Source organism: Crinia signifera, chromosome 2, assembly GCF_055691185.1.
Source record: "Crinia signifera chromosome 2, ASM5569118v1, whole genome shotgun sequence".
Taxonomy (NCBI): Eukaryota; Metazoa; Chordata; class Amphibia; order Anura; family Myobatrachidae; genus Crinia; species Crinia signifera.
This window is the reverse complement of record NC_139218.1, coordinates 81,798,828-81,824,985: the sequence shown is the minus strand read 5'-3', so window position 1 is coordinate 81,824,985 and position 26,158 is coordinate 81,798,828. Positions and strand designations below refer to the sequence as shown.

The window sequence follows — 26,158 nt, the reverse complement described above, 5'->3', positions numbered from 1 at the left end:
CACATTCTTACACATATCTGACATGTTTGATGACTTTTCTTTACAGATTACTTACTATATTTATATATGTTTAAATTGATTTAATTTAAAACTACACTTACAGTTTATCACTGACAATTGGGTCGGTATATTTATGACAACACAGTTTATCTTTACTATATGATGCGCAGAGTGCATAACAATTGTTTCACCCCCTTACTCTTTCACTTATTTTCACAATTTGGCAACCCCCACAAGTCGCCTTCAATACCCTCCTGAAGCCCCCTATGTCACACTAACCATTACAATAGCAAAAGTGACAAGTAACACTTTATTACCACTGATTATCCAGTGCATTACAATTATTTATGAATAAATGAAATGTAGGTTACAGATTAATTAATTACTGATTAATGAATGAAATGTAGGAAGCAATAGAATCCAGTCTCTTACCTGTTGGGACTCAGGGGAAGTAGCCTTGGCTCCATCTGTCCCGTTAGGAGATTGCAAAGTCTTCTTTCTCTCAGCGCTCCGTGATGGAGAAGACTTGAAAGGAGATTTAAGAGGGCTAGCAGGGGCTACACGAGGACACACATGGAAGACTAAAGAGTTATGGTGTAAAGGTAAAGAACAAGTACAGAAGGAAGTTTATAGAGTAAGAAAAAAAAAAGGAAAAAAAAAATACATAAATGTGTTAAATACAAAGACAAAAAACATCATCACTCTCTATACTGTAGAACACACACCTACCAATAAGTAGAATTTTATGACATGTCCTGTAAACAGTCTGCTATGGGATCAAGGTACTTGTGCTATATTTAATATTATCTAATTACAAGCTATTGATGTTGGCTACAGAAAGAATAACTTTGGTGCAGTACCAGGAGTTGAAACTAAGGAACATTATATACAATGGTTACAATTAAATTCTGCTTTAATACAACACTACAAAGAAATTTATAGCAAAGAAAAACATTATAAATAACGACAGTATTAATGCTGTGCTTCATCAGGTGTCATTTCATGTACGCTTAATTCTATACTGGTCTACTCTATACTGAACTATATGGCTCTAAAATCTATGAAATTATAAATGTATACAAAGTTTGCAGAGGCCAGAAAAGGGCATTTTAGGATATGGCAGCTGTAGGCACCCAATCACATTAACCCTGGAAATGCTGGGGCATTATAAGTCTCAGCTAGGCTATGATAAAAAGATTTGAAGTGGAAAAAGCACTGGACTTGGAAAAACCAGGACGCACATGGGCCCTACTCAGCTATAGTCCCCTATGGGCCATTTGCCAACACCAAGTCATATTGGTATTAATATGATGAAAGGATGTTATAAAAATTAAAACATAAACAAATAAGAAAATAGAAAGAATATAACAATGAAAAATATGATGATGGAATGATATATGCAAGCCAACCGAATATTGACCACACCATCTGACTCATGAACCAGTAATACCGGAGAGCCAGGTTACACGCATTGTATATATCAGTTTAATAAGCATTAACAAGTGCCTTCAGTCTGTGTTCCTTTTAATATGCATACATGCATCTAAAATGTTACAATGTGCTTCCATTGATGTAAATGTACCTCGTCAAGCTCTTTATAAGATTTGCGCATCTGCTTCCTAACAGCTCTTAAAAGAGATCCCAGACAAATCAAACTGGCTTCCCCAAACAGGCCAGGGGATACTCTGGGCTTTACAATCTATTTTGTTGGTTTAACAGCTATGGTAATGCTTAAAGCATGGTGCTTAGTACAACTTTAGTTTGAACAATAATCTGAAATGCGTGTTATAAGTTATTATATAAAACATCCTTACAATCTACAGTAAGTGTGCCACCAGGTTATTTCAGTACAGGTTGAGTATCCCGTATCCGAGTATCCGTTATCCGAATTATTCCGAAAACCATACATTCCAGAAAGTGAAAAAATATATATTTTTTTGCTAAAAACTCACTGGGGACATTTGTAACAGCACTATTGGTGACATGATATGTAACTGGCACTATATATGTGCAAGACAATGATTGCTTGGCATTCAAATTCAATATCTGAGATAGTACACAAATTTTGTTTCATGTTTTGAAACCTTGTTTTTTGAACAAATAAAATATATTTGTGTGTATTTTATGTGGTAATAAAATATATTTGTGTGTATTTTATGTGTTTATACAGCATACATGCAAGATACTTCAAAATACATCATTGAAATATTAAAATATTCTGAAATACGGAATAATCCGTTATCCAAAATTCTCCTGGTCCCGAGCATTTTGGATACGGGATAATCAACCTGTATCTATATATATTTAAACAACAACTTATAGACTATAAATATCCCTAAAAAATTCAGGTACTTCTTTACTTTCACGGCGCCAGCATGGCGCCGCGCGTACTTCCGGGTTACGCTCGCCACTAATTAAGTAAAATAACTAAGTTAACGCCATGCCAACATGGATAGTTCATACCTCCACTATCCATGTTGGCATGGAGTTGATTTTAATTAGCGTGGCGAGCGTAGCGAGCCACCGAGCCCGCAGCGTGGGCGAGCGAAGCGAGCCCCGCAAGGGGACTCTGACGCCGTGAAAGTAAAGAAGTACCAAAATTCAAAATATGTTTATATTAGGCTTGCTTTTCAGGCATTCAAAATAACTACATAAATATATACTAAGTTTAGTTTAAAAAGAGCCAATATCATTTAAAATCATGGATCAATGATGCATTTTAACCCTCAGCAAGGCACCAGCTGTTATCAGTTTAATTACAGATAATAAAAGCCAATTTGTAATTTGTGGGTTCAACAAATTCTTAAAAGGTCTCTATTTTGACGCACTATTGCATTATACCATATATACGGTAAGTACTGTATTCATTCCATACATAGAATACATATTATAGATATCTTGTTAAAATGTGTATATACCTTTATACCTTTCAAAAATTGTAAATATAAATGGAATACTATGTAAGGACTATTTTTAGATTATTCTCACTATATCATTTACATTTCCACTAATCATTTCTGTATAAATAAACCTACTTATCTGGCACTAGCATGTTCTATACCGTATTACCTGACGTGGAATCACATGATTCATTAAGCATGGCTGTACTCCTGCTCCTGGCTAAGGAAGAGTGTGTTGGAGTAAGCAGTCGGGTGACAATAAAATTTTCCATGGGACTAAGATACATGCGATAGGCTAATGGATGAAAGCAAAGTAATGAATGTTAGAACAAAACAAACATAACAAACCAAAACAATGACAAAAAGGTGAAAAAAATAACAAAGATGGATGAAAATAAAACAGTGAATATCCAAAATAAAAGAAAATATTGAAATGATCTACTAAAACCATGAAGACAGAATATAAAACATTTTTCCCTGTTACCATATCATTTGATGATAATAATAATAATTTATGTTGCACTTTTATCCAGATGTACAATTCAACTGGTTTTCTCACTGCTTTGAACTACAAATCAAGTCACTCAAAGACACAGCAGATACAGGCTGCCAGCAATCATGTTAAGAATATACAATAATAATAAAATAATATGCATAAACATCTTTAGAATTCCAAGACAGGTAGTTCTTGAAGGAAAAACATAACAAATAATATGGTGATGCACTGGTGTGTGTGATTTAGCTAGGAGAGGTCCAGACTGTCTTCTTCAGCGCTTCATATACCTCAGATCCTATACATCACATCAGACCCCTCAGCTTTCAATTGTTCAAAATTTTAAATTTGGGCAATAATCCAGAAAGCATACTGATGTATAAAGTATCTAATTCAGATTAAGGTTTAGCTCCCATAACATAATAATGTACTGTATATAGGTGGGGAATACAACTGATCTTGGAAAATTACCATGTGTTAATAAATGACATTCAAAGCAATAGTGGTATTGGGGAATTCAATTGCAGCCCATTTAACATACAGTAATTTATCAGTTTTTCCATTTTTTGCACGAGACTAAAGGATAGGAAAATGCATTGGGTCAACACCATTAGGTTGACATTCAGAAAGGTCGACATTGGGTCTAGGTCGACACAAGCATTAGGTCAACATGAGCAAGGTCGACAGTCAAAAGGTTGACATGGGGTTTGTCACAGTTTTTTGAGCCAACATGGTCCGACAGGTGATATTTCATGCCCTAACATCCACTAGGGTGTGGTGGAGGAATAAAATATTGGTGAGCGTAGCGAGCCATGCGAGGGGACAGGGTGCTATGTTTCAGTGTCAATGTCAACATTCGGGTAAAAAACTGAAAAACCCCATGTTGACATTTTGACTGTCGACCTTGCCCATGTTGACCTAATACTTGTGTCGACCTAATGACATGTTGACCTTTCTGCATGTCGACCTAATGGTGTTGACCCAATGCATGTCGACCTAACTGCTGGACAGCTAATGATCCATACCCCTACAATTTAGGCATGTATGAAAGTAGAGAGACTTTCAGAAATTTGAGATCAGCGGATTTGAGACTGCAAGCTTACATGCTTTGATCAAAAATATAGATTATATACAAATTTTCAGTGCACTAATGTTAGCAACTATAAAAGTCTGTGATCAAAAAAAAAAATGACTTGAAATGAAGAGTTATAAAATGCATCTTCAAACTATACATTGTTGTGTTATTTGTATAGAAATTTAACACCATTAACTTTCCTTAAATCAACAGAATTATATGCACAGACAAACACAACAATGTACTGACCAGGGATAAATGCATAGCCAATTTACAGTGTACAATACTTGGCCCATGTATCAACATAATAAGCAGAGGCTGCTGTACACAGTACACCAGACTTCCATATTGCGGCAGCGCGGCATATCTTGGGAAATGGCCTGAAAAATATGTACAGCAGTTTTGGCACCTGAACCAGCTCCCTGTGATCAATTCTAATTCCAGTCTGCTGCACAGCACCAAACAACAACAAGCATGCAGACACACCTAATCTGGGAGATTTGTCTACACTGATCTGCAAGGTCATCAGATACTTGTCAAAGCCACCGACACTAAAACTAATATTTATTTACATTCAGGGCTTGTCCACATGAATGATTGTAATGCACTACATTTACAATACAGTGAACTGAAAACAAACACATATTCATTAGAGACCATTGATTGCAAATGTGAACAGAAAGGTATTGCAGAATAGGAGTATTTATACAACATCTATACTTAAGCCGCATTCCACATCTCCTACGAACTACTTCGTTTTGTGTATGGAACCAGAAGGTTATAAAAGTGCCCATACACTAGGGCAACTTCTCTGAGTCCATCCGCAGTCCCTTCTTGAACCACCAAGGACTGCATATGATACATGTGCAGTCATTTTCCATACGATGTATCATATGCAATCCCAGCCCAGCCTGCCAAAAGGCTTGGTGAGGCGATAAATCCATCATGCAGCACGTGCGATCTTAGGTATCGGATGCGATGCGCACGGGACCCCACATCACATTGGCAATGATGTCAAACACATACGATTTGGTCAATTTTCATCCAATTTCTCATCGGAATCGGAGTCTAAAGCTGGGTACAACTAGGTGATGTCTGTACCCAGTGACATCGTGGCCGATGGGACCCAGTGAGGGAGCCAGCATCAGCAAGTGCATACACAATTGACGATACCGATAGCTTCCTGCATGGATGTTGTTGACGACCAAAGGGATAGGGCATCGTCAGCAACATATAAGGTACATATTTGACAATGTCATCCATAATTTGGTCTGATCCACTGGATAAGACAACAGATTGTCTAGTGTGTACCCAGCTTAAGTCCACTGCAATCCAATTTTTGGGAAGCTAAAAGCAGCAAACAGTCGTAATAACTCATTCCTTTAATATACATGTAAATCTCAATGTAAGATCTAGTATCAAAATCATCTCAGGTATTTGGTTTCAAAGGTGCTCATGTCCATTATCAACAACGATATAGAATTTACATTCTAATAATCACAGTTGATCATAGATATTTTGACATAAGAAAGAGCAGAATAGTTCTACAATAAATATATAGGCAGCAAATGTAAACTCATTCGAGCAGAGTTACTAATGACTTATCATGGCTTATATATTTTTGACTGAAATTGTATTGCTTGAAGCTAAAAAAAAAAAAGCTACAAAACGATCCCCCAGCTTTTTGCACTTTAAAAATTATTGGGGCTAATTGAATTCCTCTTCCTTGTCCACTCCGCTCTTTTGTTTTCACTTTGCTGTGATATATGACACTTGTATTATTTTCCTTCCTTTTTACAGTATGTACAGTACCATGGCATAACTATTTTTCTTTGTATATGTTTTAGCAAATGCTTAAAATAAAGAATTTCCCCCCATATTCAGTCAGAAATAGCTATGCTACTGTAGAGATGCTGCAGCTATCATTATAATTTGCATGCATTTGCACAAGTAGAATGTCACAATGAAAGTGGATGGATATCTATATATGCTCATCTTTAAATAGCCCGCAAATCTGTATGCTTGCCCACAATATGCCCTCAGGACACATCAGTGGCGTAGCTACGTTTTGGGCGCCCCCCCGCCGTTAGGGGGGGGGGCACCCATACCCACCCCCCGCCGCCGCGTCGAGCACCCCCCCGGCCGCCCCGTCGCCCCGCCGCCTATGCTAACCCCCTCCCCCGCAGTCTTACCTATCGCGCTGGTCCCGGCGGCTCCGTCCGTTCATCTGCTGAGGACCACCACAAAATGGCCGCCCCCGTACAGCAGACAGTTTCAGAGAACTGTTTGCTATATAGGGGCGGCCATTTTGTTGTGGTCCTCATCAGAAGAACGGAGCCGCCGGGACCAGCAAAATACGTAAGTCTGCGGGGGATTGGGGGGGGGGGGGGTAACTATAGCACCGCAGCCCCCGGCGCCCCCACATGCACAGCACCCCCCCGCGGTGGCGGGGGCTGCGGTGCTATAGTTACGCCCCTGGGACACATCTTCTCTATCTAAATACCCTGTTTCCTCCCAGTTACTCCCAGTCCGTCTTAAATATGATTTAGTTCCGTATGACCCGGAATTATTCGTAATTGTTCTTTATCTATTAATTATCAAGGGATCCGTATAGATTGTAAGCTCCACTGGGGCAGAGACTGATGTGAATATTCAAATATTCTCTGTAAAGCGCTGAGGAATATGTGTGCGCTATATAAGAAACTGTGAATAAATAAATCCGTACGCTGACTGGGTTGTGTGCAACTCTGAATCTGGCTGCATGGTTGCAATCTTCTGAATTTTGAAGAAAAAAAATTACAAAATTATATAATTTTAGACTATTTGTTTTCTTATGCATATAGAACCACTGAAATCAATGGGCTTAAATAATCTCATTGCGGTTTCCTAATGTGCGCTAATAACTGAATTATGATGGGGAATATTAAAATGAATGAATGTCAATGTGGAAACCCTTTTGAAGTTTTCCGGGGAATTCTACATAATCCAGTCTTTCTTTATACATTTTTTTTTCAATATCTCCAGAGCAACTAAGCAACATTAATTGTAATTTTTTACAGTAGAGATTTGAAATAATTAAGATGTTAATTAATTTGTTACTACAATGTGGCCATAATTAAGTTTCCTCTTTACGAACAGCCTGCAGCCACCAAAATGTACTATTCAAGGCACAGGGAGGAAAAAAAAAAGAGAAAATATTGTTCTGTACAAGTTAAAATGCAATAAAAGGTAACAACAAATAAATTATGAAGAGAAACCTAAAATTAATATTGTTTCATCATTTTTTTTTTTAGTTTGTACTTTTCACCTTGTACAAGGCCATATTTACCGTAATCTGCAGATGTTGAAACTACATATTTTTCATGGAATCTTCCTCCACACCCCATACTAGGGGACATTTACTAAGATGGGAATTCTATTTCAGATGGGATGTTGCTATCCCATGTAAGATGGAACTCCCTTCTTAGTAAATTTACCCCTAAATGTGATTGCATTTCGCCTACTATACCACCTTTCCACTGCTGGCAGATTCCTGGGTCTCATCCCCGACCTGGGTATTGCGGTTTCCTTTTCCATTGACCTAAATCGTGGGTTGATGCACGTTCATGTACAGTATAAGAACCCAAAATTTTAAAAGCAGTGGAAAAGGGGTATTAGGTAGATAGCTCAGAATAGGGACAATGTCATTATAGCCAAATTGTACTCTGATTATGATCAATGTTGGAATGATACTACTATATTTGTAATTGCAGAGAAAGCTAGAGCTGACAAACCCATTTGGGTAGTGATGATAAACTCCAAAAATAATTGTATAAATCCCCGAATCATAAACTAAGGCATTTGGATAAATATTTAGCCCTGGAAATATCTAGGTATTTTAATTGTTTAAAAAAAGGGTACATTTAATGGCATCATACACTAGCTTCACGTTTATTACTTGCTCGTAGTCACGTATGATAGTTACATCTTCTGATGCAGAAAAACAATTATATAATGAGATACAACATTGTTGCAACAAAGTAAAATACTAATACCAGGCATATTGGTCAACATTTTATCTGACAAGCTAACACCATCACATATCATGGACTGTGAAATATGTCACACGATATATATGCGCTCCTCCCCTGGGGAGAGAAAATGCTCCCATTCCTCACCTGTGTATGAACAGGGATAATGATGGGAAGCTATCTGTGTGGGCCCAGACAGAAAGAGGGCCCAGTACTGGAGTTTATAAAGTATCATTTGTCATAAACATAATTCACATTTCCTTTGAAGCAATGTAGAGGTTGTGGTGTGACCAGTGCTGCAGATTCAGGTCTCCCCAGACATTTCAGGTGTTCGAGAAAGGGAAGGGGTCCCTGCCTATTTTGTAAGTCCTGGGCCCCACAATTTCTGATGGCAGCCCTGCCATACATTGCCAGATGTGGCTGACCAATTATCAAATCTTTCAGACATGCTTGATGATTTCAGCATGTCTGACTGACTAATAATTTATGGTTGGTCATGGCAATACACTGATCAATTATATGGGTTATCTGCCAGATACCAGAAAACTTATGCAGCACATACACTAGGCGATATTGCATATAATCCTTCAATTTCAACCACATCTGTGTGATAGGATTATAGGCACACCAGATGCGATGGGCGGGCCCACCAGTTGAATGTCGTGTCAATAGATATTATGTGCTGCACATAATATTTATCAAATTGCATGAGCGATCACATGTGGTTTTTAACCACATGAGATCGCTCAAATGCAATTGGTTGGCAGGGAAAGAGCTTTGGTGGCATCAGTTCTGGGAGAGGGGGAGGGAGCACTGGAGGTGTCCGGCGGAGATGTGTAGCGCTGTGAAGGAGCACTCTGATTGGCTGAATACTGGGCAGCCCTCTGATTGGCTGAGAGAGTTAGTGTATGCCCAGCATACCAACTAACCTCGTAACCAAGCACCTGGTGGCAAAGAAAGAAAAATACATGGAGATGGTAATGGAGCCACGTTTCTAATCTTATCAATCTAAGAGCAGGTCAACAGTTAATAAATTGCAAATGATATTATCAGCAACAGGAACATATGACTATTATTATTATTTTTACATTTTTGTATGGAACTCTATTTTAAATCCTTCTAGGGTTTACAAATTTTGTTGTGCTGAATTGGCGCTTTCAGATCAGCTTATCCAGCCTTGTCCATAAAATTTCAATCTCATTTTTCATATTCACAATATTTTGTCTGCTTGTCAAATATAAACAGTAAATCACAACCATCATCAAAACACTAATGAGAGGAAAGCTGATGAATATAGAAATGATCAAGAAATGACACTTAAGAATGTTGAAAGATAAAAGGGAGGGAGATAAGGTTGGATGGAAGGGGGCAGATGGTACACTTGCCTCGATCAGGGGAATGTGTGATTGCTGCAGTGGATGCGGAGAGCCTCTTACTGATTGGCGAGTCCACTGGTCTTTGCAGACTCATTGTAGAAGAGGACAGTTTGTCACAGGCTGCAGAGAGATGTATCGGACAATGATATAAGAAATTGCTCATGGAACACAAAACACGTTTTATATTGTCTGTAATTCCTCTCAATGGCCACTGAGAAATTTCAAAGATAATTTCTTGGTATTTAGCAAGCAGCAGCCCAACAATCTGGAAGCATAACAACAATTTATACTGTTTATGAAGCTACCAGTAGGAGGCACTCAGATAAGCTACAGAACCAATTTGCTGCATTATAGTGCTCCCATCACACATAATGGAGGGAACTATTAGTGAGCGCAGACAATATTTTAGAGAATGTAGTATTATAATTCACTATCAGAAAGAATAATCTATGAACGGCAAAAAAAGAGCATATCTTAGGTCCAAACACCAAGTGCTTTTTCGCCACTATAACCCTGCATAGTTATAAACCATGAGCGTTGACAATATCGGGATGGAGGTTACAAATTTTGCCCATACAGTAAATGTGCTTCCTTGTGAGAGCAGGTGAACGTACAGCATGAAAAGCAAGGTGCATGATGTCACAAAGCAATCATTTCTGCTATGGTTTTGCTCTTTTGTGAGTGGAAAGTGAACTACCAAGAATATATACTTGTAAGAAACTAGTTGCATGACATTGATAATTAAAGGCTCATTAAGTTCCAGGGAACAGATGGACATAATTCTCATGTATATTGCTTCTGCACACAGAATGGCTACATTTATTGTGAGTAATCTGCCTGGTGATAGTTATACTTTACAATCTAGTGCAATCATGTATGTGAATGGAAAGTGCATTTTAGCAGATAACGCTTGCAAAGCAATATGGCTAATTAGGCATTATTTTCAAACCTATAATTCTGGTTATGAATTTCATTCTAGCACCCTGCACCTTGTAAAAATCCTTGCAGTTCCTCCTTCCTGTCAGGGGGAGTCAACTACGTGGTTCTTCTGGCATTGTCTGATTTAAAATTCAAGGCTGAGATACAAAAGGACTGTGGGGTAGATGTAGGAAGCAGTGATAAGGTAAGAGAAGTGATAAAGTGCCTGGTACTTTATCACCGGCCAATCAGCGCCTGACTGTTAAGTTACAGGCTGGGTTTAAAAAGGATCTGATTGGCCGGTGATAAAGTAACAGGCACTTTATCACGTCTCCCAAGTTATCACTGCTTCATACATCTACCCCAGAGGTAGAAACACCACAGCAAATAGCGACAGCGCAGGCAGGAAGGAGGAACTGCAAGGATTTTACAGGGTGCCAGAATATAAACACACACATAATTTATATACCGTATATATGTTCTACTTAATTTAAACCAGCAGGACCCTCCGTAAAATCACTGAGGACTTCATGCAGTGTGAATTAAGTTCTTCAGGACTGATAAGGTATTCATGTATATTAGCTTTTATGCAAGCTTGAGTTTGTGAGTATGATACAAACCTATGGTAGTTGTAGCCCATAGGGGGAAGCAATTAGGGAATTATTAGTCCCAACAGTAAAATAAACTGATTAGTTAGCTGTAATCACCAGCTCACATGAAGTTCTGGGGCAAGGAAGCGCTAGACTGGCCCACAGAAGAATCCCCCAGTAGGCCCCATGGCTGAGGGCCCATCTCTCCTCTAGGGGTCAGGATCAAAACTCTGTATCTGGGTTATACATTATACTAATGTTACAATATGCTGCACAGGACTATGCTGTATTTTATGCAGTGTATTGTTATTAATCTCCTACATTATGCATGAATAATATTTACCATATGTATTTACCAATTGGGGCCCCTATACCATTTACTTTCTAAGGAATGGTAAACTGTCCACAACCTAAAATATGGGCCCCTACCACTGCATCCCCCCAGTGGGCACTTCATGCTCCAGTCCGACACTGAACTAAGGTCATTATAAAACCACTGCAGCATTTTATAACACTTGCTAAAAAGTATAAACACCTAATCAGCTGGGTGTGGGAGTTAAAGAAAATAGAATAAAAAGAAAAGTATACTTTCTTGCTTCAAAGAAAACCTGCTTAATTTGTAAACAGTTACATGGCAGTTGCATTGGATCTTCAAAACTCCAATAGTAACAGTTCCATTACAACAGAAGGGAGATTGAAGCTGTCACTGCTAGGTTTCTTCCCATTTTGCCAGTGCTAAATTTGAAAAAGAATTCACAGTTACACCCACAGCGTACCCGCTCCTGTAGATTTCAGGTTTCTCTCTGATATGATATGTATATAACATGTTACCTATACACAGAGAGGTGCCTGGCTCCAAGTGGGGCTCCTATAATCTGTTTTGGGGGTCTACTGATAAACATAGGAGCAATCAAATTTAAATGGAAATGAACTTCCAAAACAAGACTGTGGTCCTAAATTACATCTCACGATGTATTCTGATATATTTATAAATCAATAATGTTATAATTGACTCGGCTAATAAAATAACTAAAACTATACTAATGGCATAGCATAAACTATATACAACATTTTTAGATGTAATCTTTTAAAAGGAGAGATGTAAGAATTGCAAACCAAGCAGAAAAGGGTAATCCAGCAATACTGTATATACTGTAGTACATTAATTATAGCGAAACCTTACTACATTGGTTATTTGCAGGAAACTCCACAAGCATTAGCACTGTACTGCATACAATATACTGGATTTTCAGTCAGTTAGAAAGTGGAGGGTATGCAGCATTGTTTTCTAGATACTGTAATGGGGAGGGGGGATGGGAGGATTATGACTCGGCAGGAAATCCTGCTAAGAGATCATGAATAATAACATAGAGCTAAGACTCGGATCTATGTCCCTCTAATGCACTGGTAAATCTGTATAGATACATTGCTAAATCAGTATACAACCATTGCTGCTTGGAACGTTAAATTAATATCTTGGATCAAGTTAATCAGTGCTTATTTTCAGTCTACAACAAAAAGATGTAACGGACAAGATGGCTATATCTTTATACATTAACTGGTGATAATCATGTTTAAAAAGGGGAAACATTATTTTGCCCTGCTTAGAACAACATATATTTAATCTAAATTTCACATAGCTCCTAGAAAATGTAAGGGTCCCAAATACTCTAACGCTGCATGTTCCGACTGGCTTCTGGCCTAGATCTGCAAAGCTTACACAATTCTATGCCAACAACCAGTTAACAATGTTTGAAAAGAGGTCACGAGGTCACTAAGATTACAGTGGGGGTGGATTATAATATTTTGATATAAACTACAAAAGCAATGGTCTTTTATGCATAATACAGGAATATTGTTTTTTTTTTTATGAAGTTTCGATGCATAATACACAGAAATAATAACTTTAACAAAATGAAACACAAGTAACATTAAAGGCTGGCAAGAAGAACACCATTTTGTTATTTATTTTTAAGTAGTTTAAAAAAACAAGCTAATATTAGTGAAGGCAAGCATGACATGAACAGGATGATGAGGATGCGAGGACCGTCATGCGGTATGTTCTGGGTCCATGTGAGACACAAACTACTGGACAACACGACAGTACACTTGTGGACAATAAACGGATCGGTACACTGTTTAGGGTAGATTGCTGGGTTGGTGATGGAGTTAATGTGACTGAACACTTAAAGACACAGTGGTACTGTGGGTTTTATAAAATACCATTGGAGGACTCGTCAGCTGCAGCAGAGGTCACAGGCTCTGAATCAAAGGTGTTGGTACTTAAACCTAGCACAGGGGGTGGGGAGCTCTCTGATTCACCTGCACAGCACAAACCAGAGTAAAACAAGAAGGGCATAAACACAAGATTCAGAGTTAACAGAAATGCAGATTACAGCAATATAGAAAAAAAAGGGTAGATATAAATACAGTTTATAGAGACAGTCTGCAAATAAACAGTAGCAAACAATCACACAAAGAAAAAGAAATTCGGAAATAATACTTGGTAATGGCGAGAACATCCTTGATACCTTGTATAGTCTTTGCTGCACATAAGGCTCATATCAAATGTGAGAAATGTAATTGCTAATGTACCCTCACAGGGACAGCATTACATCACCTCGCTTTCTCATTTTGCATTGTCACAGGTCTATTAACCCATTGCTACTCTGCTGCAAGATGACAAAGCAATCCCACTGTCTGGGAGGGCTTGGATTCACTGGGGCCCTATTTCCTAGGACTGCTCTAAGAAGCAGACACAAAACAGACATACTGTACAACACATTGAGCGTGGTCTATCTTGTGTAAAAGATTCTAAATAACAGAATCAACCATCATAAGTTCATTTAGTAACTCATTTACTAACTAATCAGTCGGAGACGGGCTCTGGGAGATCACATGTGTCACCAGTACAAAGGAGGAAATCTTAGGAAAGACCTGCAATGCAGGTTAGCAGCACTTACCATCTCTTCCTGAGCCGGCAACCAAGGCCCCACCCCAGGACCATCTTTTCTGCTTCTGCTCCAGCTGCTGGCTTCTTTCTTGGGCACGCCGCATCATAGCCTCTAATCGCTCCTAGCCAAATATAGAAGTAAATGAACAAAAAGTTGGATTGGGAGCGTCAGATTGGGATAGATGCAGAGCCTGTCAGAATGTCGAGGCAAACAAGTGCAGCTGATTGATGACAGACTCTTTAGGATCACAAAAAGGAGAATAAGGAGAGGATGCTCGGCACAAGGAGGTGGCTACTTTTGTTCCTCGTCACTGGCTGTCACTAGAGGGGTTGTAGTAAGTAAATAACACAAGTTGCATCACTGGCTTTAGCATCTGGTCCCCTGTGGTGTTGCAGCCAATGATTTTTCTTTTCAAATGAAGAACGCTGTGACAGCATTAACTCATTGCAGCCACACAGAGCCTGTTTTTTTGCAGAGGGCTCTTCAGGCAGACAGACTAGGACTGTGTACTAAATTGTGGTACAGCACAAGACCAAATACTAAGGAAACTTTACCGAAAACTCAACATGAAAAACGCAAGGCACATAGGGTTGTCAATAATATTTAAACATTTTGGAGCCAGTATGGAGAGCTGCGACATCCCTTGTTGCATGATACATAAGAGTGCATATTACACACAAAGCACATATACCTAACTATACCACATGGGAAACAATAATACAGGTATCATAGCTTCTGTCTCTTAGAGGAACTTGTACATTAATAAAATGAAAGCACCCTATAATGTCAATCATAATCGATAAGCTTTCGATTGTCATGACCTGTTTAAAGGCCCTAATTCAGACTGGATTGCTGCTGTGTGAATTAGCAGGGATCAGCAAACAGGAAGACAACCGCCCCCCGTCCCCCCCCCCCCCCCTTCAGTGAAATCCCACCTTGCTAATTAATTTGCACACTGTGCAAATGGATGTGTATGGTTAGCAAGGATTCTCAGTCGAGGAAAAATCACAAGCCACTCACCATCGAATGATTTTGACACTGGTCACCACTCATTGCAAGCGCCGCGTATCCCTGGACTTACTCAATGGCTGCAATGAATACAGACATATACGGCCTGGAACCAATGTCCTCACCGATAACGCTTGGGCAAGCCTGCATTTTCCCTGACATGTTTTTTTCTGCCCACTCGGTTTAAAATGGCCGACATACCACCCACTACTTCCTGTCAATCTCCTTGAGAACGGCTAGCAAAAGAAAAAAAGTAACAGGATTCTTTCGCTAGCAGGCATCGTGCACACGCACTGAAGCCCATACTCATGCACAGTTACATCGATAATTGGCCACTGTGCAAAATCACACAGCAGCGGTCAGGTCTGAATTAGGCCCAAAAAGTTGTACTGGCTAGTACTGTTATTTTGCCCAACAACCCTTAATCCTTACACATCACGGCAGAGGTTACATTATCCCATATATACATACAGTCAGACTATTAGTATGCATAAAGAATATACACAGAAATAGGATAAGGAGGTTATATGAGGTGGTGCATTATCCAAATGATGAAAGTGAATATGACGATCTATTCATGAAACAGTGAAGAGTGGAGAATGAGCCAGTGGAGAAGTTGCCCATGGCAACTAATCAGCTTTCAAGTAATCAATTGCACTCTATAAAAATATACAATAGAATTTTATAGAGTGCACTTGATAGATGTTACTTCAAAGCTGATTGGTTGCCATGGGCAACTTCTTCATTGCTGCATGAAAATACCCCATTGGCTTGATCACTGCCTATAATTTATATGGAGGAACTACAGATAGTACATACTTTCTGGTATTTTTATCTCTAGACAGGAAGGAGTGAGCAGTGTAATTGTCTCTGGGTGTCGTCCCCTCTCAATCTTTGCATTAAACATATTGGGCCCAATTCAGAGTTGGAGCCAAAGAACCACAATTGCGAATGGCACCATCAGCCAGACTCTATTCTAATGTGAGTATCCATACGGTCACACCACCCATTGTTTTTTCATCTGCAGCAGTCATTAATTTAGGCACTTACAATAGCCTTATGCTGGGTGCAAAAGATGCACCAGTAACAGGTGTCCCACCTCTGTGCACATGCCTTGGACTAGGCACTGAAGTTGGGCTACTCCAGAGAGCAGCATCCGTTGTGTGCATCTGCAAAGCAGCTGCCCAGAGATGCCCATTTCACAGGCGAAGAGATCCAGCAAACTAGACGAGGGTGTATGCTCAGCGTGTGTGCGCAGTCCAGAAATATTTGTGGGGTGCCTTCGCTTTTAGACTTGTCCAACTGAGAATCACCCAACTAGGATGGCTTTACAGTGGTACTTCCATTCTTTACATACATACTGTATATGTATTGAAACACCTTTGTAACCACTTTATACTTTGATTTTAACCACCATGCATTTCACCACCCTTCTTTACATTTCTTAGTACAAATAGTATATATTTATGTATTAGACACACACACACACGCACTACACAGCACTATACAAAAGTATTTAGCCAATTGTATCACTCCTTGCTCCAGTAGAGCTTACAATCACATTTTCCTCATACATTGCATCACATTAGTTCCAAGCAAAGTAACGTAAGGCCCATACACACTAGAAGATGATCTCTCCAATCTGACTGGTTGGAATGAAAATCTGGAAATTTTGGGGCGCAAATGACAATTGACCATTTGCTCCTAAAACATGGAAAAGAGACAAAAAATGGCCCTTGACAAAAAGATTAAATTACATTTATGCAGATGACTGCTTTTGTCCATTTTCCAGCATCATTTGTTCCCATCTTTCCTGCTTATATTTGATCTCGATTATGACAAAGAGCACATCAATATGGTGCTACAGACATTTTATAAAAAAAACCCACTGTACAACGAAAACAGCATTTATAATCCCTCACTGTCACACACAATGACATTGCAGGCAATGAGCACATAGTGCAGCTAGAACAGGGGCATTTCATGACCACCAATTTAAGTAATTTCCCTGTCCCAAAGAGATGCTCAGGATAAATTGCCAATGTTTGGGGTACAATATTCTATTGTGATGTGTGCACCTAAACATCATGGACAAAGATTTATTGCTGCTCCACAATTGTAGTAGAACCCAAAGATAATAGATACCTCAATAAAATGGGCATTATAGAAGACAAGTCAGATCAGTGATTTGTCATCTATCAGACAAATCATTCAATTACAAGTTGTACATAATGCTGTTATTATGGTAAATAATGCCTGGCAGAAATCATTCATTATATGTAGTCATAGTTACGGCATGGTTTGTTCCTTCCCAACAAATATCCAGTGATTTATCAGGCAAAAAGCAAACTCTTTACCAATTTCCAGTAATAGTTATTCCTTTCCTTACATGTAGCCCACATTTACCACAGTATATGACCTCGTCCACGAATGCTTCAACATTTATTCAACTAAAAGCAATGTCACATCTTTTAACATGTAACTATACTTACAGTATATTGTACTTTCTGATGATAAAGAGTGAAAGGTTATAGGGATGCATCCGTACAGATCAAAGTGGCATATAATTACCATAACAGCCTTATATACCATCAATATGCTTTAGGTTGGCTGTAAGAACATGATATTTCTCGGGGGAACATAACGTAACCATTATAAGGAAACTGCTAGACCTCTGGGGGAGGAACGAAGCTTTTAGCAGATGCTTCCTAAAAAGTCATCAGCATACAATGAGAAGCAAACAACAAATGACGGGATGCGGTCATTTGGTCTACTGCACTATGGTCGAAAGTCATTAGGTCGAATCCATTAGGTCGACATGCTAAAAGGTCGACATGACTCTAGGTCGACATGGGAAAAGGTCGACATGATTCTAGGTCGAAAGGTCATTAGTTCGACAAGGTCATTAGTTCGACAAGGTCATTAGTTCGACATTGTCTATGTCAACATTCACAAGGTCGACATGGAGTTTTTCACTGTTTTTTGAGCCAACATGTGCCAACAGGCGGTATTTCATGCCCTACCATCCACTAGGGCGTGGTGGGAGAATAAAATAGTGTGCCGAGCGTAGCGAGGCACCGTGCCCGACGCATAGCGAGCGCAGCGAGCGATGCGAGGGGATGCAGTGCACTTTAAACTGTGTCCATGTCGACTGTGTTGACATTCAGGTAAAAAAACAGTGAAAAACCCCATGTCGACCTTGTGAATGTCGACATAGACAATGTCGAACTAATGACCTGTCGAACTAATGACCTTTCGACCTAGAATCATGTCGACCTTTTCCCATGTCGACCTAGAGTCATGTCGACCTTTTAGCATGTCGACCTAATGGATTCGACCTAATGACTTTCGACCATAATGCAATAGACCAAATGATCCCAACCCCAAATGACATACATATACTGAAAGCACTGCATATACAGTAATCATTAGATTGCTAAGGTACAGTAATGAGTTTTGTAATAAAACATAGATCGGCCTTAGAGCGTAAGTACCATTATTGTACCTGCTACTCAGATAAAGCAGAGCATGCTATGCAAGAAGTCATGGGAAGGGCATTCTGGAGTAACGGAAAATAAATCGACTATTCTGTTTTTATTTTAAAACAAAATAGTTAAATCATTTTTAATGTAAAGATAGATAATAAAGAAAAATTGATGTGGCTCAACTTCAGATCCCACATCTTATTTTTTGCATATAGCGGAGATCAGCACAAGCTATTTGGCTGTCGTAGTGGAGGCTGTTATCTAGACTTGGGGGTTTATTCTGGTTGACTCGCAAAGGCAAATTCCTTCTCAAATCGACAAAACCATGTCCACTGCAGGTGGGGCAGATGCAACACATGCAGAGAGAGTTAGATTTGGGCGAGTTATTTTGTTTCTGTGCAGGGAAAATACTGACTGCTTTATTTTTACACTGCAATATAGATCTCATTTTAAAGTAAAACCCCACCCAAATCTAACTATCTGCACAAGTTATATCTGCCCCACATGCAGTGCACATGGTATTGTCCATTTGAGAAGGAATTTGCCTTTGCGAATGAACCAGAATAAGAGCCCTGTAGAGGTGTTGTCATGGGGAGCAGAGAACAACCACTGCAGACATCCAGATTAAATGAACCAAACATTCTGTGTTTGTTCCCAAGGCTGTGTATAAAACCCAAGCATTGCTCTTCTAGAATGCTAAACTAACAGCAACAAAGACAAACCCCATTGACAATCATACACCCTTTTCATCTTCAAAATGTCACCTCTAACTAATGTAGCAATGCACCGCATCCTCCATAATATACAAACAATATTTCACGCAATAAAAACGTTCACAGGTTAAGGGGGCGGAGCCCCTTACGATGGTGTGAAGAGCGCCCTTAGGGCACGATAAATCACCTAGTCTTTAATAAAAGGGTAAGAAAGGAGCAGTTGTATATGGATTTATTTATTAGAGAAATGGGTACTTATGTATTATCTGGGCACCCGATTTTTTCATTGCATGCCACTACTTAAGGCATGCGATGCGATGCGATTTTTCATTGTAAAGACCCGATTTTTAATTGTATAGTCAACCATGGGTGATTTCTTACCCCCACTATCCAACTACGCATGTAGTTGATTTTAAATAGTGTGGTGAGTGCAGCCGATTACTTTACATGTATTCTGCGTCCGCTCGCCATGCTTCGGGCTCGGTGGTTTACTGCGCTCGCCACACTATATAAAATCAACTCCATGCGTAGTTGGATAGTGGGGGTATGAAATCACCCATGGGTGACTATACAATGAAAAAAACGGGCGCCTAGATATTACATAAGTACCGAGAAATGTTTATATGCAATACTACAACAGAAACAACTACAATGTTAATAAAACCAAACTTTTCATGGTTTAATATTTATAGCCATTTGGGACTGAAGAGTGATTAAGTGGATAGATAACTCCCATGGTACGGGCTGATTGGTTGGTAGTTTAAGACCTGATTGGCTAGTACTTTCTCTCTCCACGGCTTAGTAAATCTCACCCAACAGTGAGGGTTCCAGATTGCAGAAGTGCTGCGTTGTGATCACTACCACCACAATCCAGACCCCCACACACAGTCCCAAAGGACTATAAAACATTCAACCAGTAAGAGTTTTGTTTTGTTAATAAAGTTTCTATTTTACTTTTTATACAGTATTGCACATTAACATTTTCTAAATACCTAATCCATATACAAGTGCTCCTTCCACACCTTTATCATTCTCTTAAGCACCCTACATCACTTAAGTAGAAGTAAACTATATAACAGTACTGTGACCTATAATAATTCATTGGATATAATCAGAAAATTATTTACCTACAAACCACAAATGATCTGGAAACCGTAAAAGAATGTAAATAGCTAAAAATAAAATGAATGAAGACATGTCTAACAGTCAATATCTGAATAATAAAATCTGCATTTGCAGATCTGGAATCAATACAGGGATAGCATACAATCACCATACATTACCCCCATCCCATTTTTGCAATAGCAAAGCTTTAGGTCACTGTTACTTTAAACTGAAATCAGGCAATCCATAATCAGCCCAGCCCATCATGGAATCAATATTCGGTTTCCTGGGTTACAATGTATACGTGACATAGACAAACATTTAATTAGAGAGAACCTATGACTTTTATTAGCAGGGACGATGTTTTAAGGTACTTAGCGATTGTACACTCCTGGACATTTATGTTCAAAATAGCTGAATGGCTTTCAAAAAGCACATTAATCCATGCATGTTTATTTTAATATTTACTACACTGTTTAATTAAAAGTTTTAATGTATTTTAATATCTACACCTCTCACGATAAAATGCAATTATTTTCTTTCTACTTTAAAATATGCTCTTAAACTGTTAATATTTGGGGATTCAGATTTGATACATTGTATTATAAACCAATGTGAAAATAATTAGCCATTAACAAAGATACTGAATTCATTGTTCTGCAATAATGAAATGTGATTTATTCTATTACTGCACTATTTGGAAACTATGCTGTCCTCTCAGGTTACAGGACTATGGGTATGGATGAGAATATAGCATATATTCAACTCTGGCCTCGCCAAGTGGCTTTCAGGAGAACACAGTACAATACGCATATCGTGAGGTCTTTTAGTTTTAAAGGTGCCCATACACGGAGCGATTAGCTCCGTGCGTTTTTGAACTAGATCAAAAGTTGGAGGCAAATTAACAAATGGCGTATGTCATAGAGATAAAGGGGGGGGGGATGCTCTAACATCCGCGCCCCCTTACCGCCGCCCATCGCTGGCTACCGCTAACATAATTATCTCATATGATCTAACATATGCGATAACTATGACAAAAGACAGCTCTTGCGTTAAGAGCTGTCTTTTGCGGTAAACCGGCGATGCGCGGCGGGTCCCCCCCATCTCCCTCTCTTACCTGGCCCTGCTGCGCCGGCTCTCCTCCTCCCTACACCCGGAAGAGGATCATAGTGCAGGGAGGAGGAGGTCACAGGCCTGGGCAGCACAGCTCTGTGCTGCCCGGACACATGTGAGGGGGGGTCAGTCCCGGGCGGCGGGGGGTCGCGTTAGAAGCCCATAGGCTTCTATGGGGCATCAGCAGATTTTTCTGGCGATGCCCCCTATCGCGGTAACCCTGCTTAGAGCATCCCAAAATGCGGTAAAAACCCTGAGTTTTTACTGCATTTTTAGTTTAGTGAATCTCCCCCAAAGGTAGGTATTCAATTAGTGTTGATAAATTTTATGCACTAAACACAATGTAATTTATCCTGGCAGAAAAGGTCAACAAGTTGGGCTTGCACCACCAGCGGTGTTTTAAGAGTGCAGACACTGGGCCATATTCAATGCGGCCGGCGAGGGGGGTTAAATGGCTAAGATCGCCATAAACAAGTGATCCTCGCCGTTCAACCCCTGCGCCGGCCACTCACCCATTCAGGTGGAATTTGTAACAGAACAGTGAGGATTCCCCCAAACAACGAGGCTTGTGGCTAATGCAGGGAGCCCATGTATTTAGCCACAAGCCTCGCTATATTAGCAGCCACACAAGCCGTTTCCTCGTCGCTACAAAAACCTAGCGAGGAGGAAACGACGTGTGCAGGGGGTTCAGTTGAATGCTGACCCTGCGAGCTGTCACAGCTTGCAGAAATCAATGAATACACCCCTCTGTGTGAGCCGCCTCCTCTCTCTGGTGCTGTAGTCTCTGTGCATGCCCAAGCATGATGCCCAGAGTCAAATCTATACTACACAAGTGCAAATCACTAGGAAAATGTGCACCGTGCCAAGTAATTTTTTGCACTGTGTGCAATATGAAACCCCGTAGACACACAGCACCCATTATAGCAGCGGTTCCCAAACATGGGGTCTATTTACTAAGCCTTGGAGAGACAAAATGTGCAATGTCATAATGTAAAAATACTACCAGCTCCCAACTGCCATTTTTCAAACAACCACTGTAAATGCGAAAGTGGGTCAAATTCCCACCAGGCCATAGCAGGTAGACCACTGTTTACATTTACGGCAATTAGACAACACCTCATACGAGCCATACAATATTATTTCTAAAACTGGCAGAAACATGGACAAACATTAAGGTGTAGTGTGATCAGATTTCTGCATCTAAAGGGCACATCAGCAGCTGAAATTCATTGCCAAATTGACAAGATGCAGGGTTGGACTGATCTGGCCACCTCCTGGTGCTCGGCTTGGTAGCCCGACATACAGAAACAGGGGTGTCCCTGAGCAGCGTCCACTCAACCTTTCAACAGCTACAGTACTATGCCAGGGCACTTATACAGCCCCGGGTCATCCCTGTTGATATATAATGATGATCATAAATTCAGGTCACAAAAAAAGGGTTTGGTGCCGTTATCAGAGGAGGTACACTAAACCCAAACCCGTTTCCATGACATTACCACCTTAACAAGGTGCTGATGAATTCCAGCTGCTAATGTGGTCTTTAGATGCATAAATCTGATCATGAGAGAAAGATATTGAAGCCTTCAGCACTCTCTGACATGGCTAGTTAGAGACCAGTACATGAATATTTATTCTTGTCATTTATTATACTTATTTTTATGTGAGCCGGACTAAAAGGAAAAGTCAATATAAGCTAATACTGACCGTATAGGTTATCAGATTTTCATGCACATAAAATAATTTTTTATATTTACAAGGCGACCTGCGCCAAAAGCCCCACGCTATTACTAGATAAAGGTCTCTTACTTCTTCCTCCCGGATTTTAAGCTTCCTCTTTTCCTCTACTGCCGCTCGTTTGTTGTCTTCTCGCAGCCGTTGCTCCTCAAGCTTCTTCCATCGTTCTTCGATTTGTTTCTCATACTGCAACTTAGCTCTTCTCTCCTTTTCCAGAATCTGTTTATCTCTGGCAGCTACAAACAGAACAATAGAGAAATGAAGAATGCACTGCCTTCTAAATTAAATAGCTAGGCCTTCTATTTGTTCTGTACCATGCATTGTATATAGTTATACTTTCTACCTTGCCTTATTATACCTTGTGCATTCAGGGGCCTAGGGAGGGTAGAGCCAGTGGAGCATGAGCTCCGGGCGCTGAGGGGTCACTAGAGCCACGCACAGCAAACTGTCCTCCGGCACTCTCTGTTATGCGCTGCCCAGCCACCCACTCTCTGTGTCCTGACCTACCGTCCTGCACTGCCCGGCAGTGGGACACAGCCGGGTGGCGCATGTACACTGAACCTCTACTATTTTTACAGCAGAGCACTGGAAAATATTGCTTTTGCTGCCACACGAAAATCACCACTGAGGTTAGTGGGAGTTTAATTGTAAGCTCTGCACATGCACCTTCTTATGTTCGGATGGAGTTAAAATCCCGGCGAAATACTGACGGTTTCTCCCTCTATGGGTGTCCATGATAACATAGAGGGAGAATAAAATAGTGTGCCGAGTGCAGCGAGCCCGTAAGGGGGGGATCCACGGCCCCCCCTTGTCGAGATTTCGGCGGTCGGGATTCCGGTGTTTTAGTACTCATTCCTATATGTTAATAGCTTATCATACTACAGAAAAAGATGTTTTGGGAAAAAGAGCCATTTAAATGGAAACAGTAGCAAGAATAAACGGTACTTATGTAGTAGCCGGGTGTCCAATTAACATACGTACGCTTGCAGGAGGAAATTACATCGCATTGCATGTCCCGTTTTAGTTACAGTACATGCGATCCATGCGATGCGATTCCACTGTGTCAGATGTATTGTATGGCTGCTGTGAATGTGTTCCTAAAACCCCCCCACTATCCAAGCCATCCCGAAGCGTGGCAAGCGCAGCGGAACGCATCCTCCTGACCATTTCATACCCCCACTATCCACGTCGGCGTGGAGTTGATTTTATATAGTGTGGTGAGTGCAGCGAGCCACCAAGCCCGAAGTGTGGCGAGTGCACGCAGAAAACATGTAAAGTTATCCGCGTCCCCTCGCGGGGCTCGCAACACTATATAAAATCAACTCCACGCCGACGCGGATAGTGGGGATATGAAAAGGTCGGGAGGACGCGTTCTGCCGCCACTTGCCACGCTTCGGGGTGGTGTGGATAGTGTGGGGGGGGGGGGGTGCCTAAAAATCTCATTGCATGTCATTGCAGTGTAGTTAAGTTAATGGCATCGCACCCTATAAGATCGCATAAGATTTTGCGTGAGGTGCGATGGCATGCGATGCGATGCTTAGTGGGCGCCCAGCTATTACTTAAGTACCAAATAAACACCTGGCACTACCGATTCACTACTAGGGCTGATTAACAGCTAGATGTATGTGAACACGTGTACCACGCAATTCCTAGCACTATACTAGAGGTCAATTCAATAAGCTGCCGCTTGAGTCATGCAGTCTGTTCTACCAGATAGAATACCTGGATCTATTTAATATCAAACCGGTTTCCCTTAAACTGGTTGAGATTTCCTAACAAGTGATATAGAGCATACACTAGGTCGACACAAACAAAATGTCAATATACACATGGTTGACGCCGGAAAAGGTCACCACAAGGTTTTAACATTTGGGGGTGCCTATGTTGACATGTGTCGATGTGGGCACTGCATATGTGTACTGTGTCCACTTGCATGGCGAGCGCATGGTACTATATAATCTAACTCTATGCAAGTCGATTAAAATAAATCAATGACGGTTGTCAACCTTTCCCTGTGTTGACTACGTTCATGTCAACCACGTTTACCTTCTGTCAAATTCGACCTAGTGTATGTCGACAATTGTTAGGTGTCGACCTACTCACTATTGACCATTAGTGGTCGACCTAGTGACAGTCAACTTAGACATTGTCGACCAGATACCAGACCAGATACCATTGACGAGATAGCCAAGATTTTATTGGATGAACAGGTGACAGAAAGGGTGGTTAACGACCTATGAGAAAGCGCATTATTAACTAAATAGTGCATACACATTAGACAATATGCATAAAAGTATCGTTATAGTGCATATTGTTAGTGATAATCATATAGTGCAGCAGTTCTCAAACTGTGGGTCCCGACCTTCTCAGCGTGGGGTCGTGACTCCATGTTGCTGATCATCAGGCTGATGACTTTTCTAATCTCAGTCAGTGATTCAAGGAGTCTGAACAATCTGTTGAATTGTCAGTTATTTAGACTCCTCCCATCATTTTGTGTCTCCGCAATGCTGCCATGTATGTGCTGTCTGCTGACTACACATGTGATGTGACGACCTTCTGCAGTAACTTGCTGGGGTCCTGTCATTATTTTTATTGTCTGATAAGGTCCCATAGTGAAATAGTTTGAGGACCCCTGGTCTTGTGTGTACGCACCTTTAGGCAGAAATATTCAGCAAACATTAAAGT

The 26,158-nt window shown here is 40.3% G+C and overlaps 1 protein-coding gene across 8 annotated transcripts in view; it reads right to left on the bottom strand.

The window, feature by feature from the left end:
- Positions 1-26,158, bottom strand: part of MAP7D2 (MAP7 domain containing 2) — a 137,309-nt gene that overhangs the window by 54,504 nt on the left and 56,647 nt on the right. For 2 of the 8 annotated variants that reach the window (XM_083172477.1, XM_083172475.1), the window contains exons 3-8: positions 23,546-23,709; positions 14,326-14,437; positions 13,586-13,684; positions 9,864-9,974; positions 3,070-3,195; positions 433-581 (exon numbers count right to left, since the gene is read on the bottom strand). In XM_083172477.1, coding sequence (XP_083028603.1) covers positions 433-581; positions 3,070-3,195; positions 9,864-9,974; positions 13,586-13,684; positions 14,326-14,437; positions 23,546-23,709 — 761 coding nt within the window. The remainder of the gene's footprint in view (positions 1-432; positions 582-3,069; positions 3,196-9,863; positions 9,975-13,585; positions 13,685-14,325; positions 14,438-23,545; positions 23,710-26,158) is intronic. The other 6 variants (XM_083172476.1, XM_083172478.1, XM_083172480.1 and 3 more) reach the window with 6 other exon arrangements.